We start from the raw sequence: 21,265 nt of genomic DNA on the forward strand, positions 1-21,265 counted from the left end.
ACCGCATTATGAGTTTGAAACGCAGAAGTTAACTCTGTATATTTTCTGGAATTGAAGAAATTGTTGACTTCTAATCTCTTTCATTAGGGCATTTGCAGAGATCGTCATTTTGTAATCTCCACATTAACTCTTTGAAATGTGAGAGTCATCAAATTGTAACTCTTACTATTGATTGTGAAGATTGTTGCATTAAGGTTTTTCATCAGTTGTCGCGAAGGTCGTCGAATTGTAACCTTTCTCGATCTAATTAAAAATCTTTTAATTGTAGCCTTCATTTGTTGATTTGATTGTAAAATTGTTATTGTGGAAGTCATCAAATTGGTGTTTGATGGGGATCAGCTACATGTAGTAATTTTTAGACATGCTACACTCTATAAGAGGTGAAACCCAAAGGCACAAGGTATAAGTCTAATGAATTTTTCTTATTTTTAATTTTTCTAGAATTTTAAATATTACATGAAGACAAAGTAGGGATACATTTCAAATTTTATATGAAATAACATACTTAAATAATAAAATAATAGTGTGACCAAAGGTTTTAAAAAGGTGAGGAAATACATAGTTAATAAGAGGTTATATATAATTAGTGAATGATTAATTACAGTCAATGGCATATTTGAGAATTATCAAATCTAAAAAGGGTAAAAATAAAAATCAAAAGTTTTGACAAGACAATCATCTTTTATATGAAGTATAGAAGTATAGATTAGATTAGATTAGACTAGTCCACCAGCCATTTAGCCTAATTGGATAAGTAAGTATGAACTAATTAGGACTAGAATATAAATCTTATTAGAGCATTCTGCATGTGATCGAGCACTTTTAAACGATAAATGGATAGTTGAAATCTCCAAACATTTTTCTTGTTCTTCCCATGAATAATTCTGAAAAACTCTGCAGACATGGAGAATGTTTTGATAAGGGTATTGCTAGAAACTACCTTTAAAATGGAGTTATTTTATAGAAACCATCTTTAATTGTCAATTTATACGTAAACCATCTTTAAACAATTTTTTGTGGCAAGTAATCACTTAGACTCACCTTTTTTTCCTTTTTTGATTTCAACCCAAACTCACTTTTAAGTCAAGTTTTTTTGGTTATAATAACTAATTGTTAAATACCAAGTAGATTAGAGAGATGATCTTTATTTGAGGTTAGGTGTGGTCAATTACCGAAAAAACTTAACTATAAAGTGGGCCTAGTCAGTTGATTGCAACAAAGAATCCTATAAAGATGGTTTATATATAAATTGAAAATTAAAGTAAAATGACCTTGTTTTAAAGATGATTTCTAGGAAAAAAAACCTTTTGATAAAACTGACCTAAATTGAACGGAAATACCATAAAGTTTCCTATGTTGATAATTAAATATCACAAGTTGTATTTTAGTAAAAAAATACTATAAAGTTTCTAAAATTTACTATCATCGATCATGTAAAACATGAAAATTTGCACCAAAAACGTTTCTCTATGATACTCACATACTAATTTTAGAGCTTTCTAACCATTAATATGTGGTAAAACTTTTATTAGCAATATCGCAATTCTATTTTAAAGTAGAATTAAGATAAATTTGAAAAATAAATTTGATTGATTTGATGGCAAATCTAACAAATATTATTAGTTAAAAAGATCTAACATTAGGTCGTAAGTATCATAGAGAAATATTTGAGTAAAACTTTTTAAAATTTCATGAATGATAGTAGTAATGTGTAACTTTTAGAAACTTTATGGCATTTTTTATTAAAATATAATTTATGGTATTAAATTGCCAGAATGGGTAACTTTATGGTATTTAATTGTCAAAATGGGTAACTTTATGGTTTTTTTTACAATTTAGGCTAAAATTATACTCAGATATGCCCCCTCAAGCCAACCCGAGGGTGTTTTCGTCATTTACGCTCCCTTAAATCCTTGGTGTGCACAATAATCACAGGCTACCGGCTTGGGAACAGGCACGGAGTTGGCGCCGGAGATACGAAGAGAGAGGCTTGGGATCAAAGCTCCAGGTTCGTTTTCTTTTCAAATTCACCCCCCAAAATTTCTCAAATTTCCTTCCGTTTCTTTTCTCAATTTAACCCTCGTCCCTTTCAATCCTCATAAATGATCATGGCGCTCCTTCTAGGGTTTCAAAGCGGTGATCGATGGGGACTAGGGTTCCGGTCCCGCATTACCACCACCTGAGGCCGTCGAATTCCTTCATCGAGAGCTCGCTGCACGATCTCAACACTGTCGATGGACGAAACGGGGAGATTGAGGGGATCAGTGATGTGGATCGCGATGCAGTTACTGAGGATAGCTTGGATAATGACGACGAGTGCAATTCGGTGGTTTGTTACTTGATTCTCCTTCTCTTTGTCTGATTTTGGTCATTACGCAGTTATTTCTCTTTAAGAGCAACTCCAATGGGGAGGCTGCAAAAGTATATGCATGGGAATATGCTTTTTTAGAGGGGGGCACTCCAACTACCCCCTCTATATGAAGCTCTATTTGTATTTTAATTGATTTCTTTTATAATACTTTAAATAGATTTGAAAATATAAAAAATATAAAATGTTAAAAAATTATATGAATTAATTTAAAATATAAAATATATTATAAATTAATACTAAAAGTATAATATATAATATACTCATTATTTAAATAAAATTAATTATCTTTAATAAATTGATAATAAGACATAGATAAGAGCCTTTAAATTTTAAAAAGCAGAAAATATAGCATAATATTTGGAACAACCTTCACAGCTATTCCGAATGATAAAATTTTATATATTACATTCAGCGGCATTACATAGAAAAATAAAGTACATGAAAATAAAGTACATGAAAAAAACTAAAAATCGGGCAGGCCATTTCCTCCATATCCACCGCTTCTGTAGTCAGGTATTCCGTATTGACTTCCTGCATAACTATATTCAGGATTAGGAATATCAGATGAAGAACCTCCGGTTGTGTTTCTATTTAAAATCTCTTGTTTTTTAATTCGAAAATACTCGCGTTCCGAAGGATCAGTAATAGTATCAAGATTAATCAACATAATCTTACTTTCCTGGCGTTCCCTTTGAATATCTAATTTTTTCCGAAGTAACAGAAGGAACTTTACAGGAAGTTAAGGAGCACTTAGAGCAGGGAAAACATACACATGGAAAATCCAATGATTTCTGTTCATAAGAGGAAATAAATGAGCTAGCCTTGGATTTCAGTCAAACAAGAGCCATGGAAGATATAAAGGGGCTCTCCGATATATGCCAAAACTAGCCATATAAGGCCCTATATAAAGGTTTAATTTGCTCCCGAGTGCAAGCAATCCCCAGCTCAAGTTATCTGGTAATCAAGAATCCAATTCTAACTCGGATCATCCAGAATTTGACCTTTTTTGCACAAAATTGGTTGCTATAAACACAATTTTTAGATATCATAGGAATGTGCAAACGGGGTGATCCGCAAAGATTAATAAATGTGACTTGAAACAAACAAAGAGAAATTGGTCAGGAACCAAATAGGAGTATGCAATAAATGGAGCAATACATCCCTCAAGAGGAATGGAGAGCAGAATTGCTAAGAGCCTAATAAAGTAATAACTGGATGCAAGAAATTGAATTAAACTCCCTCTCTTTTTTCAAACTTTTGGTGAAACTACCATATACTTCTTATAGAAAACTATCATGAAGTTTCTAATAAATTTACTCAAACACAGAAAACAACCACATGTATTTTTTATAGTAATTTTAACCTCACCGTATATTTAAATAGTATAAGATTCGAACTTCATACCCCTTTCTATTACAACCGAAAACACAAGTGATAGTTTGAAAAACTTTTGAGGAAGTCCTTATTTGTTTTGTATAATTAAACAAGTTACTGCAAGTTTCTCTGCAAAGGAAAAACTTAGTTTCTATTTATAACGTAGCCCTAAAGAAAGATAGAAACAGAGGTAAACCATGCAAATTAATGACGATAGTACATAGAAGCTAGCATTTCGCAGCTCAAGATCGTTTACCTCTAATAAGTTTCAAAATAATTTTGCAGATAATTGCTGCTTCTAGCAGGTTCCTTGGGCATTCACTTTGTTCTTCGATCGTTTCTCTTCCATCTGAAACATCCAGAAATCTATATGCTCCAGATATACACTCCGGAAGAAGAGGTATCTCCTTTTCCCTAGCCACAGTTGTTTGACTGTCTAAGAGTTTCTGCTTAAAGAACTTCTTATTTGGGAAACAACTTATGAACGGATGCATTCCGTACTGCAGAAATAGATTTTGTTCTTCGGGATACAGGAGGCTTAGCCTTTCAAATAGGCTCCGTTCATAGCCAATCTGCAGAAGATTCTGAGAGCAACTCCAATGGGGAGGCTGCAAAATGCAGCCTCCCCAAAGCATATTCTTAGGCATATGCTTTTTTAGAGGGGGGTAACTCCAACCATCTCCTCTATATGAAGCTCTATTTGCATTTTTAATTGATTTCTTTTATTAATACTTTAAATAGATTTGAAAATATAAAAAATATAAAATGTTAAAAAATTATATGAATTAATTTAAAATATAAAATATATTATAAATTAATACTAAAAGTATAATATATAATATACTCATTATTTAAATAAAATTAATTATCTTTAATAAATTGATAATAAGACATAGATAAGAGCCTTTAAATTTTAAAAAGCAGAAAATATAGCATAATATTTGGAACAACCTTCACAGCTATTCCGAATGATAAAATTTTATATATTACATTCAGCGGCATTACATAGAAAAATAAAGTACATGAAAAAAAAACTAAAAATCGGGCAGGCCATTTCCTCCATATCCACCGCTTCTGTAGTCAGGTATTCCGTATTGACTTCCTGCATAACTATATTCAGGATTAGGAATATCAGATGAAGAACCTCCGGTTGTGTTTTTATTTAAAATCTCTTGTTTTTTAATTCGAAAATACTCGCGTTCCGAAGGATCAGTAATAGAATCAAGATTAATCAACATAATTTTACTTTCCTGGCGTTCCCTCTGGATATCTAATTTTTTCTTTTCGTTTTCGGCCCTTAACATCATAATCTGGTGCATTGTTATTCTATCATTTTCTCGTTGTCCATGACTTTTTTTTAAAATATCGACAATTTCTTGATTGCTTTTATTGAGAGTTTCCAAGTCGAGGTTCTTTTCAGCTGCCTGTCGCCTCCTCATCTTCTCTTTCTTCCTTCCTGTCGGTCGACTTGTTATCATATCTTCGTCATTATGAGTATATTCCTCATTATCGTCATTTAAGTCGACGACAGGAGAACTTGAATCTGATCCCTGAGATGAGCGGGACTTTGAAGTTTTGGAAGTTGCAGGCGATCTGACACTTATATTTGCCCATTTCTCTGCATCTTTTAAAATTAACCAAACATGATCAAATAGAAATCCCTTTCTCTCTTCTGGATCTTCTGCAAATATTATCCTAGCACGTTTAATCTACCATAACAGAGGAAGAAACATTTATTAATAACATGATAGTAGATGATAATCAAGATTTATGTTATTCAAAATACTTACAATGTCAAGCTCAGAAGCACCGCTTGGATTTAAGCGCTCGACTTGTCGAATACATCCTCGGAATTTACTGATGACCTTCATAATTAATTGCATTCGGCATGAGAGAGACTTTGGAGTCCTTTGAGCATTACAAATATTGAAAATCCTTTTATGAAATAAAGCAGAAATTCGTTCCCACAGCTTGTCCTTCTTTTGATTAGAACCCATGACTGGATCTTGAGAAATTTCGAGCCACGTGGCGCATAAAATTTGATCTTCTTCTTGTAAAAAAGATTTTCCACGACTAGATGCCATAATCTAAGGAGGAATGTAAAGAGTTATGAATATAGAATAAGAAGAGTTGTGGTGGAGATATGAAAATTATGCAAGTATTATATAGGGATCAGATGTAGGGAGTCTCCAACACCAGGAGAATCCAATGTGGGGAGTCTCCAACACAAAAGGAATCCAATGCGGGGGTGAGAAGCCAATGCTGAAAAGAATCCAATGTGGGGAGTTTCCAACACGAAAGGAATCAAATGTGGGTTGTCTCCAACACCAAGAATCCAATGTAGGGAATCTCCAACAAGAAAGGAATCCAATGCGGGGAGTCTCCAACACCAGGAGAATCCAATGTGGGGAGTCTCCAATACAAAAGGAATCCAATGTGGGGGTGAGAAGTCAATGCTGAAAAGAATCCAATGTGGGGAGTTTCCAACACGAAAGGAATCCAATGTGAGGGGGGGGGTGAGAAGCCAATGCTGAAAAGAATCCAATGCGGGGAGTCATATTATATAATGACATTACATCCATCTCTAAATAACTCACAACTTATATGATTATTTCTTTAAAAAACTTCTTCATCAATGAACTATGGAGCCGGACCGTCACATCTACCTTCTTCTTCTTCTTCTTCTTCTTCTGACGACGACGAAATATTTTCTCAGTACATTAAAGATTGGGAGGAAGATATGATACAATGGGAGAAGAAAGATGAACTCTTAGTTCGCGTACATGCCTCTAATAATAAAATAATGACTTATCTCTCTCAAGAGGCAGATCGGCCAAAGCGTATTGGCTCAGTTCCTGGTCATTTGGTGATCAATCGCGGGAGGGAAGAAGGTAATTCTCGACTTTACCATGACTATTTTTCTGATAACCCTACATATGGTGCAAACCTATTCCGTAGAAGGTTCCGGATGCACAGGAGTTTATTCCTTCGTATAGTCGAGGCGGTACGTGAGCATGACAACTTCTTCGTACAAAAGATGGATGGTGTCGGCAAACTTGGGCTATCAACTTTACGAAAAGTTACATCGGCATTTCGCATGTTGGCGTATGGAACATCAGCAGATAGTACTGACGAATATGTTATGATCGGTGAGTCAACTGCAATTGTATGTTTAAAGAGATTTTACAGAGCAATTGTAGAAGTATATGGAGATGAATATCTGAGGACCCCCAATGTCGACGATGTTGCAAGGTTATTGCAAAAGGGCGAAGAAAGAGGTTTTCCAGGAATGTTAGGAAGTCTAGACTGTATGCATTGGCAATGGAAAAATTATCCAACAGCATGGGCAGGACAATACTCAGGTCGTCATGGAGGTCCAACCATTATTCTTGAGGCAGTAGCATCATATGATCTATGGATATGGCATGCATACTTTGGCTTACCAGGATCCAATAACGATATTAATGTATTGCAGTCGTCTAATTTGTTCGACAATCTATCACAAGGTATTGCTCCTCCTGCTCATTACACAATTCAAGGAAAAAATTATGATGTCGGTTATTATTTGGCCGATGGCATATATCCGAAATGGCCAACACTTGTTCAAACCATTTCTAATTCCGATGATAAAAAGAAACAATATTTTGCAATGATGCAAGAAGCATGTCGAAAAGATGTTGAGCGGGCATTCGGTGTTCTCCAATCACGATTTGCTATCATCAAGGGGCTAGCCCGTTTTTGGGATAAACGAACTCTGCATGATATCATGACTGCTTGTATTATAATGCACAATATGATTGTCGAAGATGAACGCGATGAGCAAGAAGATGTTGTCATTTCAACTCCACAAACAATTCCAAATGCTGAAGATATGGAGATAACGGAAACTGAACGATTCCAACGGTTTCTTGCTCGACATAAGAGGTTGAAAAACAAAGAAGCTCATTTTGCACTTCGAAATGCATTGATTGAATATTTGTGGGAAAGACATGGAAATGAAGCGATGTAACTTTTTTTACTAATGAAATACTGACTTTTTCATTTTTAATTACTTGGTTCTTGATATTTTATATTTCAATTAATATTATTCAATATTAGTCTCATTTTGAAGGTATCGACAAAACATTTCCAACTGTAAAACTTTTATTTAAAAATAATTAGTAGAAATAAACTTATGTTGATTTTAAGTTGAATATCTAAAAATAATTAGTTAGTTAGAAGGGTATTATTGTTATTTTTGGGGGGGAATAGTGGTTTGGAGGGGGGCTGCATATTTGGAGCTCCAACTCCAAATCAGCCGGACTCCAAAAAATGGAGTCCGGTTGGAGCTCAACCGGGCTGCATTTTGGAGAAATGCAGCCCGGTTGGAGCTGCTCTAATGGACAAGCATTTGGCCTTTTTTTAAGATCAAATTTGGTTACTTGGGGCGAAGGTTAGCTTTTGTGGTGTTATTTATGAGTATTTATTATATTTTAGTTTACAAATCATGTAAATGAGTGTTGTTGCGACTACACACTTTACGACTTGTTCTTCTTGTTGAGATGAATGGAAACATGTTGAAGCTGCTGAGGGAAAAGCATGGAGATGATGCTTGTGGTGGTGGTTGCCCCTTCATGAACTCGAGGTTTAAGGATGAAGAATGGTTTTGTAAGGTCAAGGATTTGGCTCTGATGTCATGTCCAAGAGTTGAGAAATGATATCTTTTCTTATTGATCAGTATGCCATATAATATATACTATATATATATATATATATATATATATATATATATATATTATATATATATATATATATATATTGGAAACGATCAATAAAAAGTCGCATATTGGAAAAGATCAAAAAAAAAGTACTATAAAGTGAATAATCAGTGTTTTAGAAGCGAAAGGTGATGTCAAAGCTATGAGGTCCTTGGTCCTCCCTCCATTGCCTGAAGCGAGAGATGCCAAAAAGTTGATTGCCTTAATGAACCAAGGCGATAAATATTCAAAAATTCATAAACATTAAACAATATGCAATCAAACACAATATCAGTAAATCGCAATGCGACAAAAAAATTTCAACCAAAATTTAGAAATCACAACTTATGATACCTCCCAAGGCATAATCCATCGAGACAAAGTTTGAATAGTGCATAAAGTAAACAACAAATAGTGAATAGTGATACTAACTAGCACACAACTGACGTGGATGATTAAACAATAAAGTTTAACTTTCGTTCAAATTGTGGCATCTCCTCAAAATGGTATATATAGGAAATAAGGTGTATTATAACAAAGTAGGAAAAATTAGCCAAGAAAAAAGAAAGAAAAAATTCTAAAAATAAAACAACTTTACTTTATTGGACACCTCTCGCACCCTCAAAAATTTAAAATATAGGTAATCACCTTTCTCTCCTTACCACACAAGTCTTAGGCGAGGGCCTGAAGTGTCAAAGCAAGTGCTTGAGGCCAAAAGGCGCTCGCCTTAGTAACCTTCGTTGCCTGGCGGTATGCAATGCCCTAAGGTAAAACATCCTCTTGCCTGAGCGCCTGAGGCGTTAAAGCGCATTGTTTTTAAAACACTGATAAAAATAAGTGCCATGTATATATCCAACTTCATGGGAGTGGCAAGTTTAAGCCTGCCAGTGAACTTAAGTTGCATGTTCCGATCTCTTGAGTCAGGTACAGAGTTCTTACAGCTTAACAATATTAGCACAAACTAACCAAATTAGCGTGTTCTGGTTTGGCTTCAGGAATCTGAACTTTTCTTTAATGGTTCAGTTTCAGATAGTGCAAATTAGTGTAATATTCTGGCCTCAACCCTAGCCAATATGCAATATGTATTCAACCTGCAACAAGAGCACCACAAACCACTGCCCTCCTTTCTTGCACGTCCGTTATCTTGTCCACCATGCTTTTTTATCCTAATCATTTTTAAATATAATATTTTCTATGTCTAATGGTGGTTTGATGGAATTCACTGTTTGTTCCCACTCTGAAGTGTTTGACCTGTGCAACCAAAACACGTAATGGTTGTTTGAATTCTTAATATTGAAAATTCCTATTGCTTTGACATTCCTGCATGTTATTCCAATTGTCTGCCAATTGCTTAAGTAACATGTGTATACATAATGAAATGCTTTGGCGTTCCAAGTGTTTTATTCCAATTGACTGCTAATTGGTTAAGAAACTTGTCAGGACTGCATACATGATTCATATCGAAATTCATTACCCCTCCATGATGCCGGAGTAGATGAAGAACGTGCTGCGCTTGAGAACAGTGGCAGGTCACCCTGTGCACCTTACAGTATATTGTCAATTGATGGTAATGCCTCTGCATTTTGTTCCTTGAGTCTAGTTAAGGTTCACACTTCTTGTTGTTTTACTTAGATTTCTTCACTGGAGCTGTCACTGCACTAATGCAGATTTCTACTTCTAACGTTGTTTGTTAACTATCAATATTTGTGACAGATGTTTTGCCAATTGAAAGTGCAAGAGCAAGATTCTTACAAATAATAGTTGATAATTTCATCAACGAACATGTTGTTGCAGTGGAAGACACTCCGGACGTTAGCTATAATCATGGACATGATAAATTAAACAAAAGAAAGCCACGAGATGTTCAGTGTGAAGGTGACCCAAGGTTTGTTTTGCCCTTGATGTATGTGGCAAATTTGTACGAGACTTTAGTTAATGATGTGAATGTGCGACTTTCTTCCTTGAATGGAATTCGGGAGAAGACAATTGGGGTAGCTCTTGAAGCAGCTGGTGGTTTGTATAGGAGGCTAGCAAGAAAGTTTCCAAGGAAAGGTGTGAATTGTAAATTGCATAAATTAGTTAGATTGGGTGATCTGTTTGACATGTTTCTTTCAAACTTTTTGCTTCCTTGATATTCTAGGACCTTGTAGCTTTAAGAGAAGGGAACTAGCAACCTCTCTTGAAACACGCACAAGATTTCCAGAGCTAGTAGTACATGAAGAGAAACGTGTTCGCTTTGTAGTAGTCAATGGTTTGGTGATTATTGAGAAGCCGGACAGCATGAATATGGAGGATGCAGAATGGTACATTTCAGCCTAATTTATTTCCAAAGATCTATCAAGTATATATGATTAATTGAGGTAGCATGTGTGATCTAAGATGTGTTCAACAGCATAAGTTGACAAACAGCCTGATCAGGGACCAAACCAACTAGGGAATATATCTTGGATGCCTGTTTTCTTTTTTTTTTCTTTTTTCCCCTTTATGTTTTCAGCATCATTTATTATAAAATGTCATTGTACTATTTAAAAAAAAATTTATGCTACTACTTCAATGTATCATTTCTTCCAAAAAAGTATAAATCAGCTTGAAAGCCCAATTTTGTTTTATATATATATATATACTATTATATTATATATATATATATATATATTATATATATATATATATATATATATAGAGAGATGAGCAGAGCAGCAAGAGGACGGCGGAGAGAGAGAGAGAGGAGAGAGCAGGAGAGCTACGTTTTGCCGCAGACAATTCACATGTTTCTAGAAGCAGGATGTTGGAATGTTGTTACTGTGAGTTCCACATTCCAATGAAATATATATAATTAGAAACCACAGTTAGACATCCTTGTGGCAAAAGTGCAAAATGCTACCATCTCATAGTTGAGTGTTTTATTCAGAAAGGCTGAAGTTGTAGGATTGTGGCTTTCTTCAGCTCACTTGTATGGGGGAGAAAGCGCCAAAGTGTGAGGTTTCATGAACCAAGTCAATACTGATGTCCACACTAACATGAAACGGAGTAAAACTATGGCTTTTATGTGGAGTTGAAAATAAATTCCCCATTTATAAGATAGTAGCATTTTGCAACTTGTTAGCTTTTATCAGATTAGAGTCATTACACTGATGTGCTTGGACAGTGACCACTATTATTCTCAATGTTGGTTCAGCTAAGCTATTCCTTGGGCCTGCGAGCCAATTTGTGCGATGTAAGCTGTGGGCCCGCTGAGTATAGCGCGTTGTTTGGCTCAAACCATTGCCAAAATTGATTAGCTGATGCTACATTTGAGTCTTTGTCTTTACTATATAAACTGCTCGAACTCTTACTCTACCACCGCTGTGAGACTAAACTCTTGGGGCATCACAGAGGGAATTCCAATGTTAAACTAAGCATATATTACAATGGGAAATGTCTGCCACTCAAGTCAACATCGGCAATTATGTCTCTCATTCTGCATGGTACTTATAGAATCTTGAAATGAAGCAAAGTGCCGTGAAACAGGACTAGTCAGGATTTACTTTCAGCTTTGCTAAATAGGGAGAATACATAGCTCACAATCCTCTGATAGTATGCAATTAAAGCTTGTATATTTTATACTGTGTTGGACGGAATTCAAACTCTCTTTGGTAATTGTTAATGTACATTTACTAGGTTCAAGCGGTTAACTGGCCGGCCTGAGGTGTCTATTTCTGCAAGGGATTATAAATTTTATTCCCCGCGTCACAAGTATAGGCGGGTTTCATCACAATCCGTCTCTAACATCCCTGGGCTTGCAGTAAGTTCTGCACCAATTTTTAATGCCTTTAACAGTTATTTGTCACTGAATAATATCTCAGACCACTGACTGTTGATGTGTAGGGATTTTCAGCTGCTGATAGCTCGTCTCCATTAGCAAGTCCTACAGGATTCCGTCCTCTCAGTGAGGTGACGTTTTATTATGTCTTCTAAAAATAGTATTTATTTGACTTGGCGTTGTTTGCAGATCCTTAATGTATTTTATTCTTTTAAGCTTTAGCCACTTGTTATACTTTGAGTGTTTGGTGCAAACTGGACCCTGCAGATATAGGATTGTGAATGCTACTATACTAACCCCTGTAGTATGCATGGGCTCATAAAATGATAATGCATGATATATCTTAACTTAATCTGGCCCTCTTTCCACTGTAAATGTCCTAAGTTTCTTCTTTTAATAATTTCTATCAGGTCCCATTGTCTACTTTATGGGAGACTAATTTAAAGCTTATTATGTAAACAAAAGTCAATTCTTATTTGCTATTCTAATAGAAGATAGCCTTATTTTACATCGATGAACTAAAACAATTTGATGATCTTCAATGTCACCACTGCAGTCCCTGCATCAAATGTTTCTGATTGATTTTTGCCTTGTCATTGATTTTGCAGGTGCCATTTTGGTTTGACTACCTTAAATAGAATAGTTGAAGCCTACCATGTCAATTAACTCTATTTTACAAGCATCCTGTGTTCCTACAGATTCACCAGTACAATAATATGAATTCTCATCTATTTCCATATACCTATGTGCAACAACTAGGGATACCCAATTCCACACACTAGATTTTCCAACCAACCATAGATAATGTCTGCTACTAGTATTTTACCTGGTTACCATCTATGTTCTACCCTAAATAACCCGAAGAAAAAAAAATAGTTACAACTTGTAATGCAGGGTAGACTAAAATCTTCGTAGGTACCTGTTGAATGATAAAAAAAAGTTCTGTCTTGAACATTGGTGAATTCTCAAAGCCTTCATACATTAGTGAGTTCAACTTTGATAAACTCGAAATGAAGAATCTTGCAGCGAGGGATCTCTTAATATAACCACAGATGCTTGAATGAGTTCCCACTAGCTGAATTCACCAAACCCCTATATGTGATTATAGGTAGAGTAAGTCCCTGGGACTGTGTAGAATCAAGGTCTCAGTAACATGCTTGTGTATGGGCTGCTTCCTAAAGTTCCAGACCAGTATCCAAGTTAAGAAGAATATACTTATTTCAATTTGCTAAAAATATCAAATACTTTGAACTTCAATTTTAAATTTTAAGTACAAGCTGCCAATAGAGATGGGCAGAAATGAATCAAATTTGAACTTTCCATGGTAATGACAAAAGAGATGTTGATGAAACATAGAGCTGCTGAGTGTAAGTGTCTGCAGAGAATTAGTTTGTTAAAGGATTTATTTTTTGGGTAAGTTTCAACAAAACCCCTGAATTTTGGTGGTTTTCATACAGAACCCCCTAACTTTGGGGTGTTTCACAAACACCCCTAAGCATTCAAATTTTCCCACAGACCCTCTAACTGTGTTAATGGATCAACAGTAACTTATTTCCTGGGCGATCAGCGTAATGGCTGGTGACCCTATTTATACCATTAGGGGGGTCGTTGGGGAGCTATGGTAGAGAGGTTTTTTTTTTTGTGGAGAAACCCTTAAGTGTTAGGGGCAGTTTGCTGTGTTTTTTATGTGGGGGCGGGGGGGGGGGGGGGCTGAGGGGAGTTCAATGGAGGGCTTCATGGGAAGCAGGGGTCACGGCGCCCCCCCCCCCCAAAAAAAAAAAAAAAAAAAAAAAAGAAAAAGTTCTTGGGGGTTTATGTAATTTACTCTTAGTGTGTTTTTTTTAATGCTAGAGAAAGTTCTCCCACCAAAGTAGTTCTGTTGATATTTTTACAATTTTCATGAGTTGTAACTCATGATTTTTGTCCCTTATTGTTTAATCAACCATATGAGAATTAATTATAACTAATTCAAGATTCACGATTTTCATGGGTTATAATTCACAATTTGGGAAATTTTATTCATTTCGTTACAAGGCTAGGTAATTAAATGTACTTCAAAATTTACAATTTCCATATGCTATAACCCACGATTTCGGCAACTTTCATTTGTTTTGTCTCAAGGGCAAGTAATTGTTTTATTTGCACATCCTTTTGTCTATTTTCATCCTAGAACGAGAATGTAATAAAGTACGTAACGTACTTTTTCTTATTTTATTAGCTTGTTGCTGTTTGTTTATGTGAATTATATCACTCCTATAACTATGTATTTGTGGTGACAATATCTCGCGAAGTACTGATATGAGGATGAGGAAATAATGGACTTACTTGCTTTCTTCCTTCCCGTCCGTAGTTTAGTATGATGGAATTTTTCACTTTTCTTTAATAAAGTGTTTGAACAAATGAGATATTTTGCAATTAACATGGACACAGGACCGAACTTGATAAGTATCTTATCGGAAACTTCAAAAAAAATTGTAATTCTCAAATTCAATAAATAGATTTAGTCTACTCCGATTAAAAAGGGAAATTAAGAAAAAAAAATCCATAAAAAGAGCGACTTAAGTGATTCATGGGCTGTATTTTTATCAATTTTTGTTCATTTCGATCCCATGACAATTGATTATGCATACTTCAAAATTCGTGATTTTCATTGGCTTATAACGCACAATTTTCAAAATTCGTGAATTTCATGAACTATAACACATGATTTTTGTCCGTTTATGTCTGTTTTGATCTAATGGTATTTAATTAGTTGTACACTTCAAAATACACAATTTTTATGGGTTAAAACCACATGTTTTTTTATGTATTTTCATTTGTTTCTACTTAATGACAATTAATTATGTACTTTTTCAACATTCATGAGTTTTATGTGTTGTAACCCATGCTTTTTGTTAATTTTCATTAGTTTTGACCCAATGAAAAATAAATTATGTGTACTTCATAATTCCCGATTTTCATGGCCACTAGTTTGATCCTAACAACAATGAACAAAACATATTACAAAATCATATCGAAAAATAAGTTTGTGTACTCGAAATTCGCAATGAAAAATAAGCATCGTAGAATTGACTCAAGAACAACAAAGCATTGTGGAATTGATGTACAACCTTAATAAGAAAATGATAATAGGTAAATATCTGTCAAATTCAAAACAAATACAAGAGGCTCTTTTCAATAGATGTCTTTTTAACAAATTCAAGATCAAATGGGTAGTTGGCATGGTGCAGGTCTGGACATGTATATGATTTTACCTACGTGCTCATGGATTTTAATCATCACAAGGCATGATTTTTTTTAAAAAGAAAAAAAATAACTACTGTCAGTTCTTATGGGCATTGTTATCAATACGCAAGGAGCAATGCGGGGTGTAAAGTCTTTATACATGTACATGAGCAAAGCGTAACGTCAAGCATGCGCCTGAGTGAAGCAAGGTGCACACCCCACACATAAGTTTTGAAGATAGATCATCAAGCACAAAAGAACATGTTTATGAATTTTCTTCTCTTAAAAAAATATGTCAAGATAAATAATATCTACTACCAATCAAAAAATAAGGTCTTAATTCATAATGCTAACACAATCCAACATAATATTGAAGTTCATAACTTCATAAGTAAAAGTCTAGTCATGACCAATATCGAAGCAAAATTAAATAGTAAACGAGGATCATTTAAGGTCCTTACAGGCTACTGAAGTCCTAATTGGTTTATTTAGCTTTTCGGGATGAGATATCAAGTACAAGGACCCTATTGAAATCTTAGAACTTTTTTATGAGGCTATATCTTGCATGCGCCTTATGCGAAGCATAAGGCTCCACTAAGGCACAAAAAGCGATGTCGTATTAGATGCAAGGCACTTTGCTATTGCCCCGCGTTGTAGGGCACATGAGGCACACTGAAATGCATGACTTTGATAACTGATGCGGGATAATCATAGATCGTCCATCAAAAGATTTTAAGATCTATTAGAATAATTTTAATTTTAGTAATATTTAATTTGATTCCATGTAATATTTTTTTAGTTAGGACTTTAGGATTTGATTTTGAAATCTCTTTCTATTTTAGCTAGGGTTTTGTCTTTTAGCTTTGTTAAGCTTTGATTTGATTAAGATTTTTATTTACTTCCTTAAGGACCTATTTGGTTTGAATGAAAATGGAAGAAAGGAAAAGAAATTGAGGAAGAAAGTCATTTTTAATTGTTTAGTTTGAAAGAAAAGAAAAAAGAAAATAAGAACGGGAGAAAATTAGAAGCTGAATTTTTCCTCGATTCTTTCCTCGTCGAGACCAAGCAAAAGAAGCGGAAAATTTTGTCGGGGGAGGAAGAAGATAGAGGACGCACTCGGAGACAGCAGCTTACTAGCACTTTCGTTTTCATGTGAGATCCACATGAGAAAACTAAATGAGCCTGCTATAATAAATGAGTCTGCTCTCAGTTTTAGCTTGGCACAAAATACTCGTCTGTTCTATGTGGCCCCACATCACATACCATAATTAAATTGGCTATATTGCTGTGTAGGAGTGAAAATGTTTTCTATTTTTATTTTTTCAACCATCATTCACATTTCGAAGAAATGAGTTTAAATCTTTAAATTTGTACTAGCTCCTTCAAGTTTTAAATTATTTAGAGATTAGTCCCTGAAACATTGAACTTGCTATTAGATCCTTGATGTTCATAAATTATTTCAAGCTAATCTCCTGAATTGCTAATTTCACTCTTGATTTGAGAAACTAATTTTAGAATTATTTCTCTCGTGGCTTACTCGCAATTTAAATGATTTGAAGGACTAATTTTAAAATAACTTAAGACTCAGAAAACCTAATAGCAATTCAATAATTTGAGGATCTGTTTCAAAAAATGATAGATTTTAAGAGACTAATACTAATAAAAAACCTTTCTAGTTTTGCTTACACAACAATGTAGTCATTAACTCAATGTTAATATTTTCTTATAAAGAACGAGCAACACATGTCTTGAATTCTAGGCTAGAAAAATATCACTTAAAATATTATTCATATAGATTATATAACATAAGTTAATTACAGTTTCTACTTTACTTTTATTAAACTATTCTTATTTTACTTCCGACTTTCATTTTTATTTTCTTCCCAACCAAACAACAAAAAGAATTTATTTCCTTTTCTTTTTCTTTTCCTTTCCTTTTCTCTTTCCATTTCCTTTTCCTTTCCATCACTTTCACTTGAACCAAACACAGCTTAAGTATTTGGTTGCTTTCTTTTCCTATAAATAAGAGATGTAATCATTCATAATGAATAGACATTGATGAATAAAAAATTTATGTTTGATCTTGAATATGTGAATTGCTTATTGGCATGTGAAGTGTCTTTAGTGTGTGAAGCCCTTGGATGTGAGGCCTCTAGGTGTGATGCCTAGTACCTATTAAAGTTCTCTTTCAATTATCCTTCTTAATCATCCACCATCCATTTCTCCTCCAAAAGAATCTCCACCATCCAACCAAGTCAAAACAACTCCACATAAAAAAAGAGCGACTGTTCATGGTTGAACAACACCAGCGTACTGTTCATCTTGGTAGCCTTCTTTGTCATGGATTTTAACCCCATTTCGCCAAGTCGCCGACAATTTCTCGCCTATAGATCGGGGCCCTCGCGTTGCTCCCCATCATTTAGTACCGGAACCGAAAGATCCACAGTTATCAGGGTAAAATACTGCTATCTCCTTCACAAGGATATGATTTTAATCCACTTAAATTTAATACCCTAGCTTACTTTTATGGATTTGATGGATATGAGGAGCCATATGAATTTGACGTCTGGATTTTTAATATAGAAGATATATTTTCTATCTATGATATGTCAAAACTGGAAATGTATTTATATGCTAAGTGTAGGCTAAAGAGAGAGGCAAAATATTTGTGTATAAAAATTATTATCATTCAAACATCCGTTCGTGGACAACTATGAAAGCTCTTTTGGAAAGGAGATACTCTAGTTCATCATTCCAAAGATATTGTTTCTCTTCAAATTCTGGAGCAAAGCCAATACAAAGCCCTCAACCTCGACCAGATGTGAATCTTCAATCAAAATTTGATTTCAGTCCAGTTCCGAAGTCTCAACTTGAGTCAAATGAGAAAGCAGAGAAAGATCAAAATTTAATCAAGAACCAAAACCCGAGTCTGAGCGTTAGCCAGAATCAGATGTAGATCAAAAGATCAATCTAGAGTGCGAAGCTGAACTACAGCCGAAAGAAGCAAAATCAAAAGACAGATCCAGCGATTAATCTTAAACAAGAGTTGGAACAAAAAACAAAGTAGTAGGTCGATCTTGTATCGAACCTGGAGCTCAAGTCAAGCTTAGAATTTGAACTTAAGATCGATGTGCAGTGCAAATTTTAAGATAATATAGTTATTGAGTTTGTTATTCTAGACCCTCCACTACCAACTCAATATCGGGTTTTACAGCTTATCTTGAAGATCTTGCAATCTACAATAGAATTCTTCTTACCAATCAAGTCAAACATTACGCTCTCTCATTATAAAACTCGAGGTCGAGTTTTCTCTAATAAGGGGAGATTTGATGCAGGATAATTATGGATCGTCCATCAAAAGATTTTAAGATCTATTAGAATAATTTTGATTTTAGTTATATTTAATTTGATTCCACATAATCTTTTTTTAGTTGGGAATACTTTAGGATTTGATTTTGAAATCTCTTTTTATATTTTAGCTAAATTTGTATTTTGGTTTTATTAGGTTTTGATTTGATTAAGATTTTTATTTACTTCCTTAAGTATTTTGTTGCTTTCTTTTCCTATAAATAGGAGATGTAATCTTCCATGAGGAATAGACATTGATTAATTAAAAAATTGCATTTGATCTTGAGCATATGAATTGCTTATTGGCATGTGAAGTGTTTTTACGATGTGAAGCCATTGGGTGTGAGGCCCCTAGGTGTGATGCCTAGTACCTATTAAAGTTCTCTTTCAATTATCCTTCTCGATTATCCATCACCCATTTCTCCTCCAAAAGAATCCCCACCATCCAACCAAGTCAGAACAAATAAACATTTAAAAAAAAAGAGCTACTGTTCACGGTTGAACAGTTCCACATACTGTTCATCTTGGTAGCCTTCTTCGTCATGGATTTTAACCCCATTCCGCCAAATCACCGACGATTTCTCACCTCCAGTTTGAAGCCCTTGCTCTGCTCCCTATCGATAACACTGCTAATGGGCACTGGATATGGTGTGTTTTAATCTTCAGGAGTTGTGTTTTTCAAATCTGTTCAGGATTTTTATAACGTTGTTGCAATGTTTTAGTGAATCAACGTTTTGTTTGGTGATTAAACTGCTAATGATGATCTCAAGGTGTAGTTGTGATTTCTTCTCAACTTAGTTTGGCTCTTGTTTTACTCACGAAACGTTTAAAGTATGCTCTCATCTACTCTCCAAATATATTTTACTTTCGTTCTCTGAGATACCTTGCACATGAATAGCTTTATTTCTATTTCTTACATTAAATTTTACTTTTACAGCCACAAAATCAGCAGCAGCCTCCGCCAAAACATCATATTCAACAGCTTACTCAGCAACCTCAGTTTCATGCTGTCCACCAAACACATAACCAATGCATGCAACAAACTCAACAAGCTACACAGTTTCCACAAATGCATCCATGTACGCATCCTTCTCATTTACAAGAGATTCCTCATCAACATCAGTCACCAACTATGTCACAGCATATGGCCTGCATGCAATCCGTTTCTGGAGGCCTTGTTGGAGGGCGCTTGCATTTGCTTGTGAGGATTTCTCTTTTCTTTTATAATACTGAAAATGCAGTCGATGATTGTTGTATTCTCATATAAACTGATACGACTAGTAAGTAACTGAAAACATGGTCCTTCTATATCCCAATAACTTGGTTTTTATTAATGATGATCCATAAAGCTCTGGGCTTGAGTTATGCTGCCCTTGGCTTCTAAACTTTTGACACCTGAGAATGTAGTAGGGTTTGGTCAGTTACTTCTTCTTCTTTCTTTTTTTTTTTGGGTGGAGGTATCAGGTTTAATACTATTTGCTGCAGCTGCAGAATGACTATAACAATTACCTCTGATTTTTCTATTGTCCTTTTTTCCTATTTCAGTTGCCAAATGAATCCAAAGGATGTGAGAAAGTGTCGGAAATTTGCATATATTATATAGCTACATATTCCTCCCTCTTTGTGCTCGCTTACTTATTAGTTAGTGTATTCTTTACTTCAATACTAGTATTATCGAACTTTAAAATATGGTATTGAAGTTAGTATTATGCATGTGGTGTTAGTTTCAACCATTCTCTGTATTGGCAGTAGTGGCATTATTCCAGTGTTTTTCATCTGTCATGGTTCTGATTTGATCCTTCTGTTTCAGCTCACAACTCCTGCCAAGTTTTGTGATGAATGTGGTGCACCTTACCTCAGGGAGACATCCAAATTCTGCTCCGAATGTGGTACTAAAAGGTTAGGGACTTGAGAAGATGTATGAAATGCTGGTTGAATCCTTCTGTAAATTATTGGAGAACATGAAAACACACATTTTCCCTTTTTTTTCTTTTCTTTCTGTAAACTATTGTAATGCCAGATATTTGTTCATCCACCTCTTGAAAGGAAATTAATGCTGACCAAAAGCAGTGCAGCACTATTTTTTTTATTTAAATTATGGTCTTTTAATAAATGACATAGTTATTGTCATCTTTTGATTAAATGGGATCTGTTATGTGCTACTTATATCGGAGGGCGAGTTTGTGTGCTCCCTGCAATTTTCTTGATGAGCTTAGGGGTTGAATTAGGGTTGCTATTTGTCGAGTTCTTCCTAGTTATCGTTTGACTTTGTGAAGGAATTATGGGATTAAGCGTCTGGTGCTGTTTACCATATTTGCAGGATTTATTTTATGAATCCATGTAGTGGAGTAATAAATACATGTGAAATTATTAATAAACACGTGTGAAGTTGGGATACAATTAACTTCAAAA

The 21,265-nt window shown here is 34.8% G+C and overlaps 1 protein-coding gene across 1 annotated transcript; it reads left to right on the top strand.

Annotated features, from left to right (window-relative positions):
* Positions 1-1,936: 1,936 nt before the first annotated feature.
* LOC109828132 (uncharacterized protein At2g02148) lies at positions 1,937-20,948 on the top strand. Its single transcript, XM_020395164.1, has 9 exons — positions 1,937-2,008; positions 2,125-2,329; positions 9,922-10,048; positions 10,195-10,533; positions 10,622-10,784; positions 12,139-12,262; positions 12,346-12,411; positions 19,791-20,054; positions 20,664-20,948. Exons 2-9 carry the CDS (start codon positions 2,144-2,146, stop codon positions 20,763-20,765), a joined length of 1,371 nt encoding a protein of 456 aa, XP_020250753.1. The 5' UTR covers positions 1,937-2,008; positions 2,125-2,143; the 3' UTR covers positions 20,766-20,948.
* The last annotated feature ends 317 nt before the right edge of the window (positions 20,949-21,265 follow it).

This window comes from Asparagus officinalis, unplaced genomic scaffold (genome assembly GCF_001876935.1).
Source record: "Asparagus officinalis unplaced genomic scaffold, Aspof.V1 AsparagusV1_Un752, whole genome shotgun sequence".
NCBI lineage: Eukaryota > Viridiplantae > Streptophyta > Magnoliopsida > Asparagales > Asparagaceae > Asparagus > Asparagus officinalis.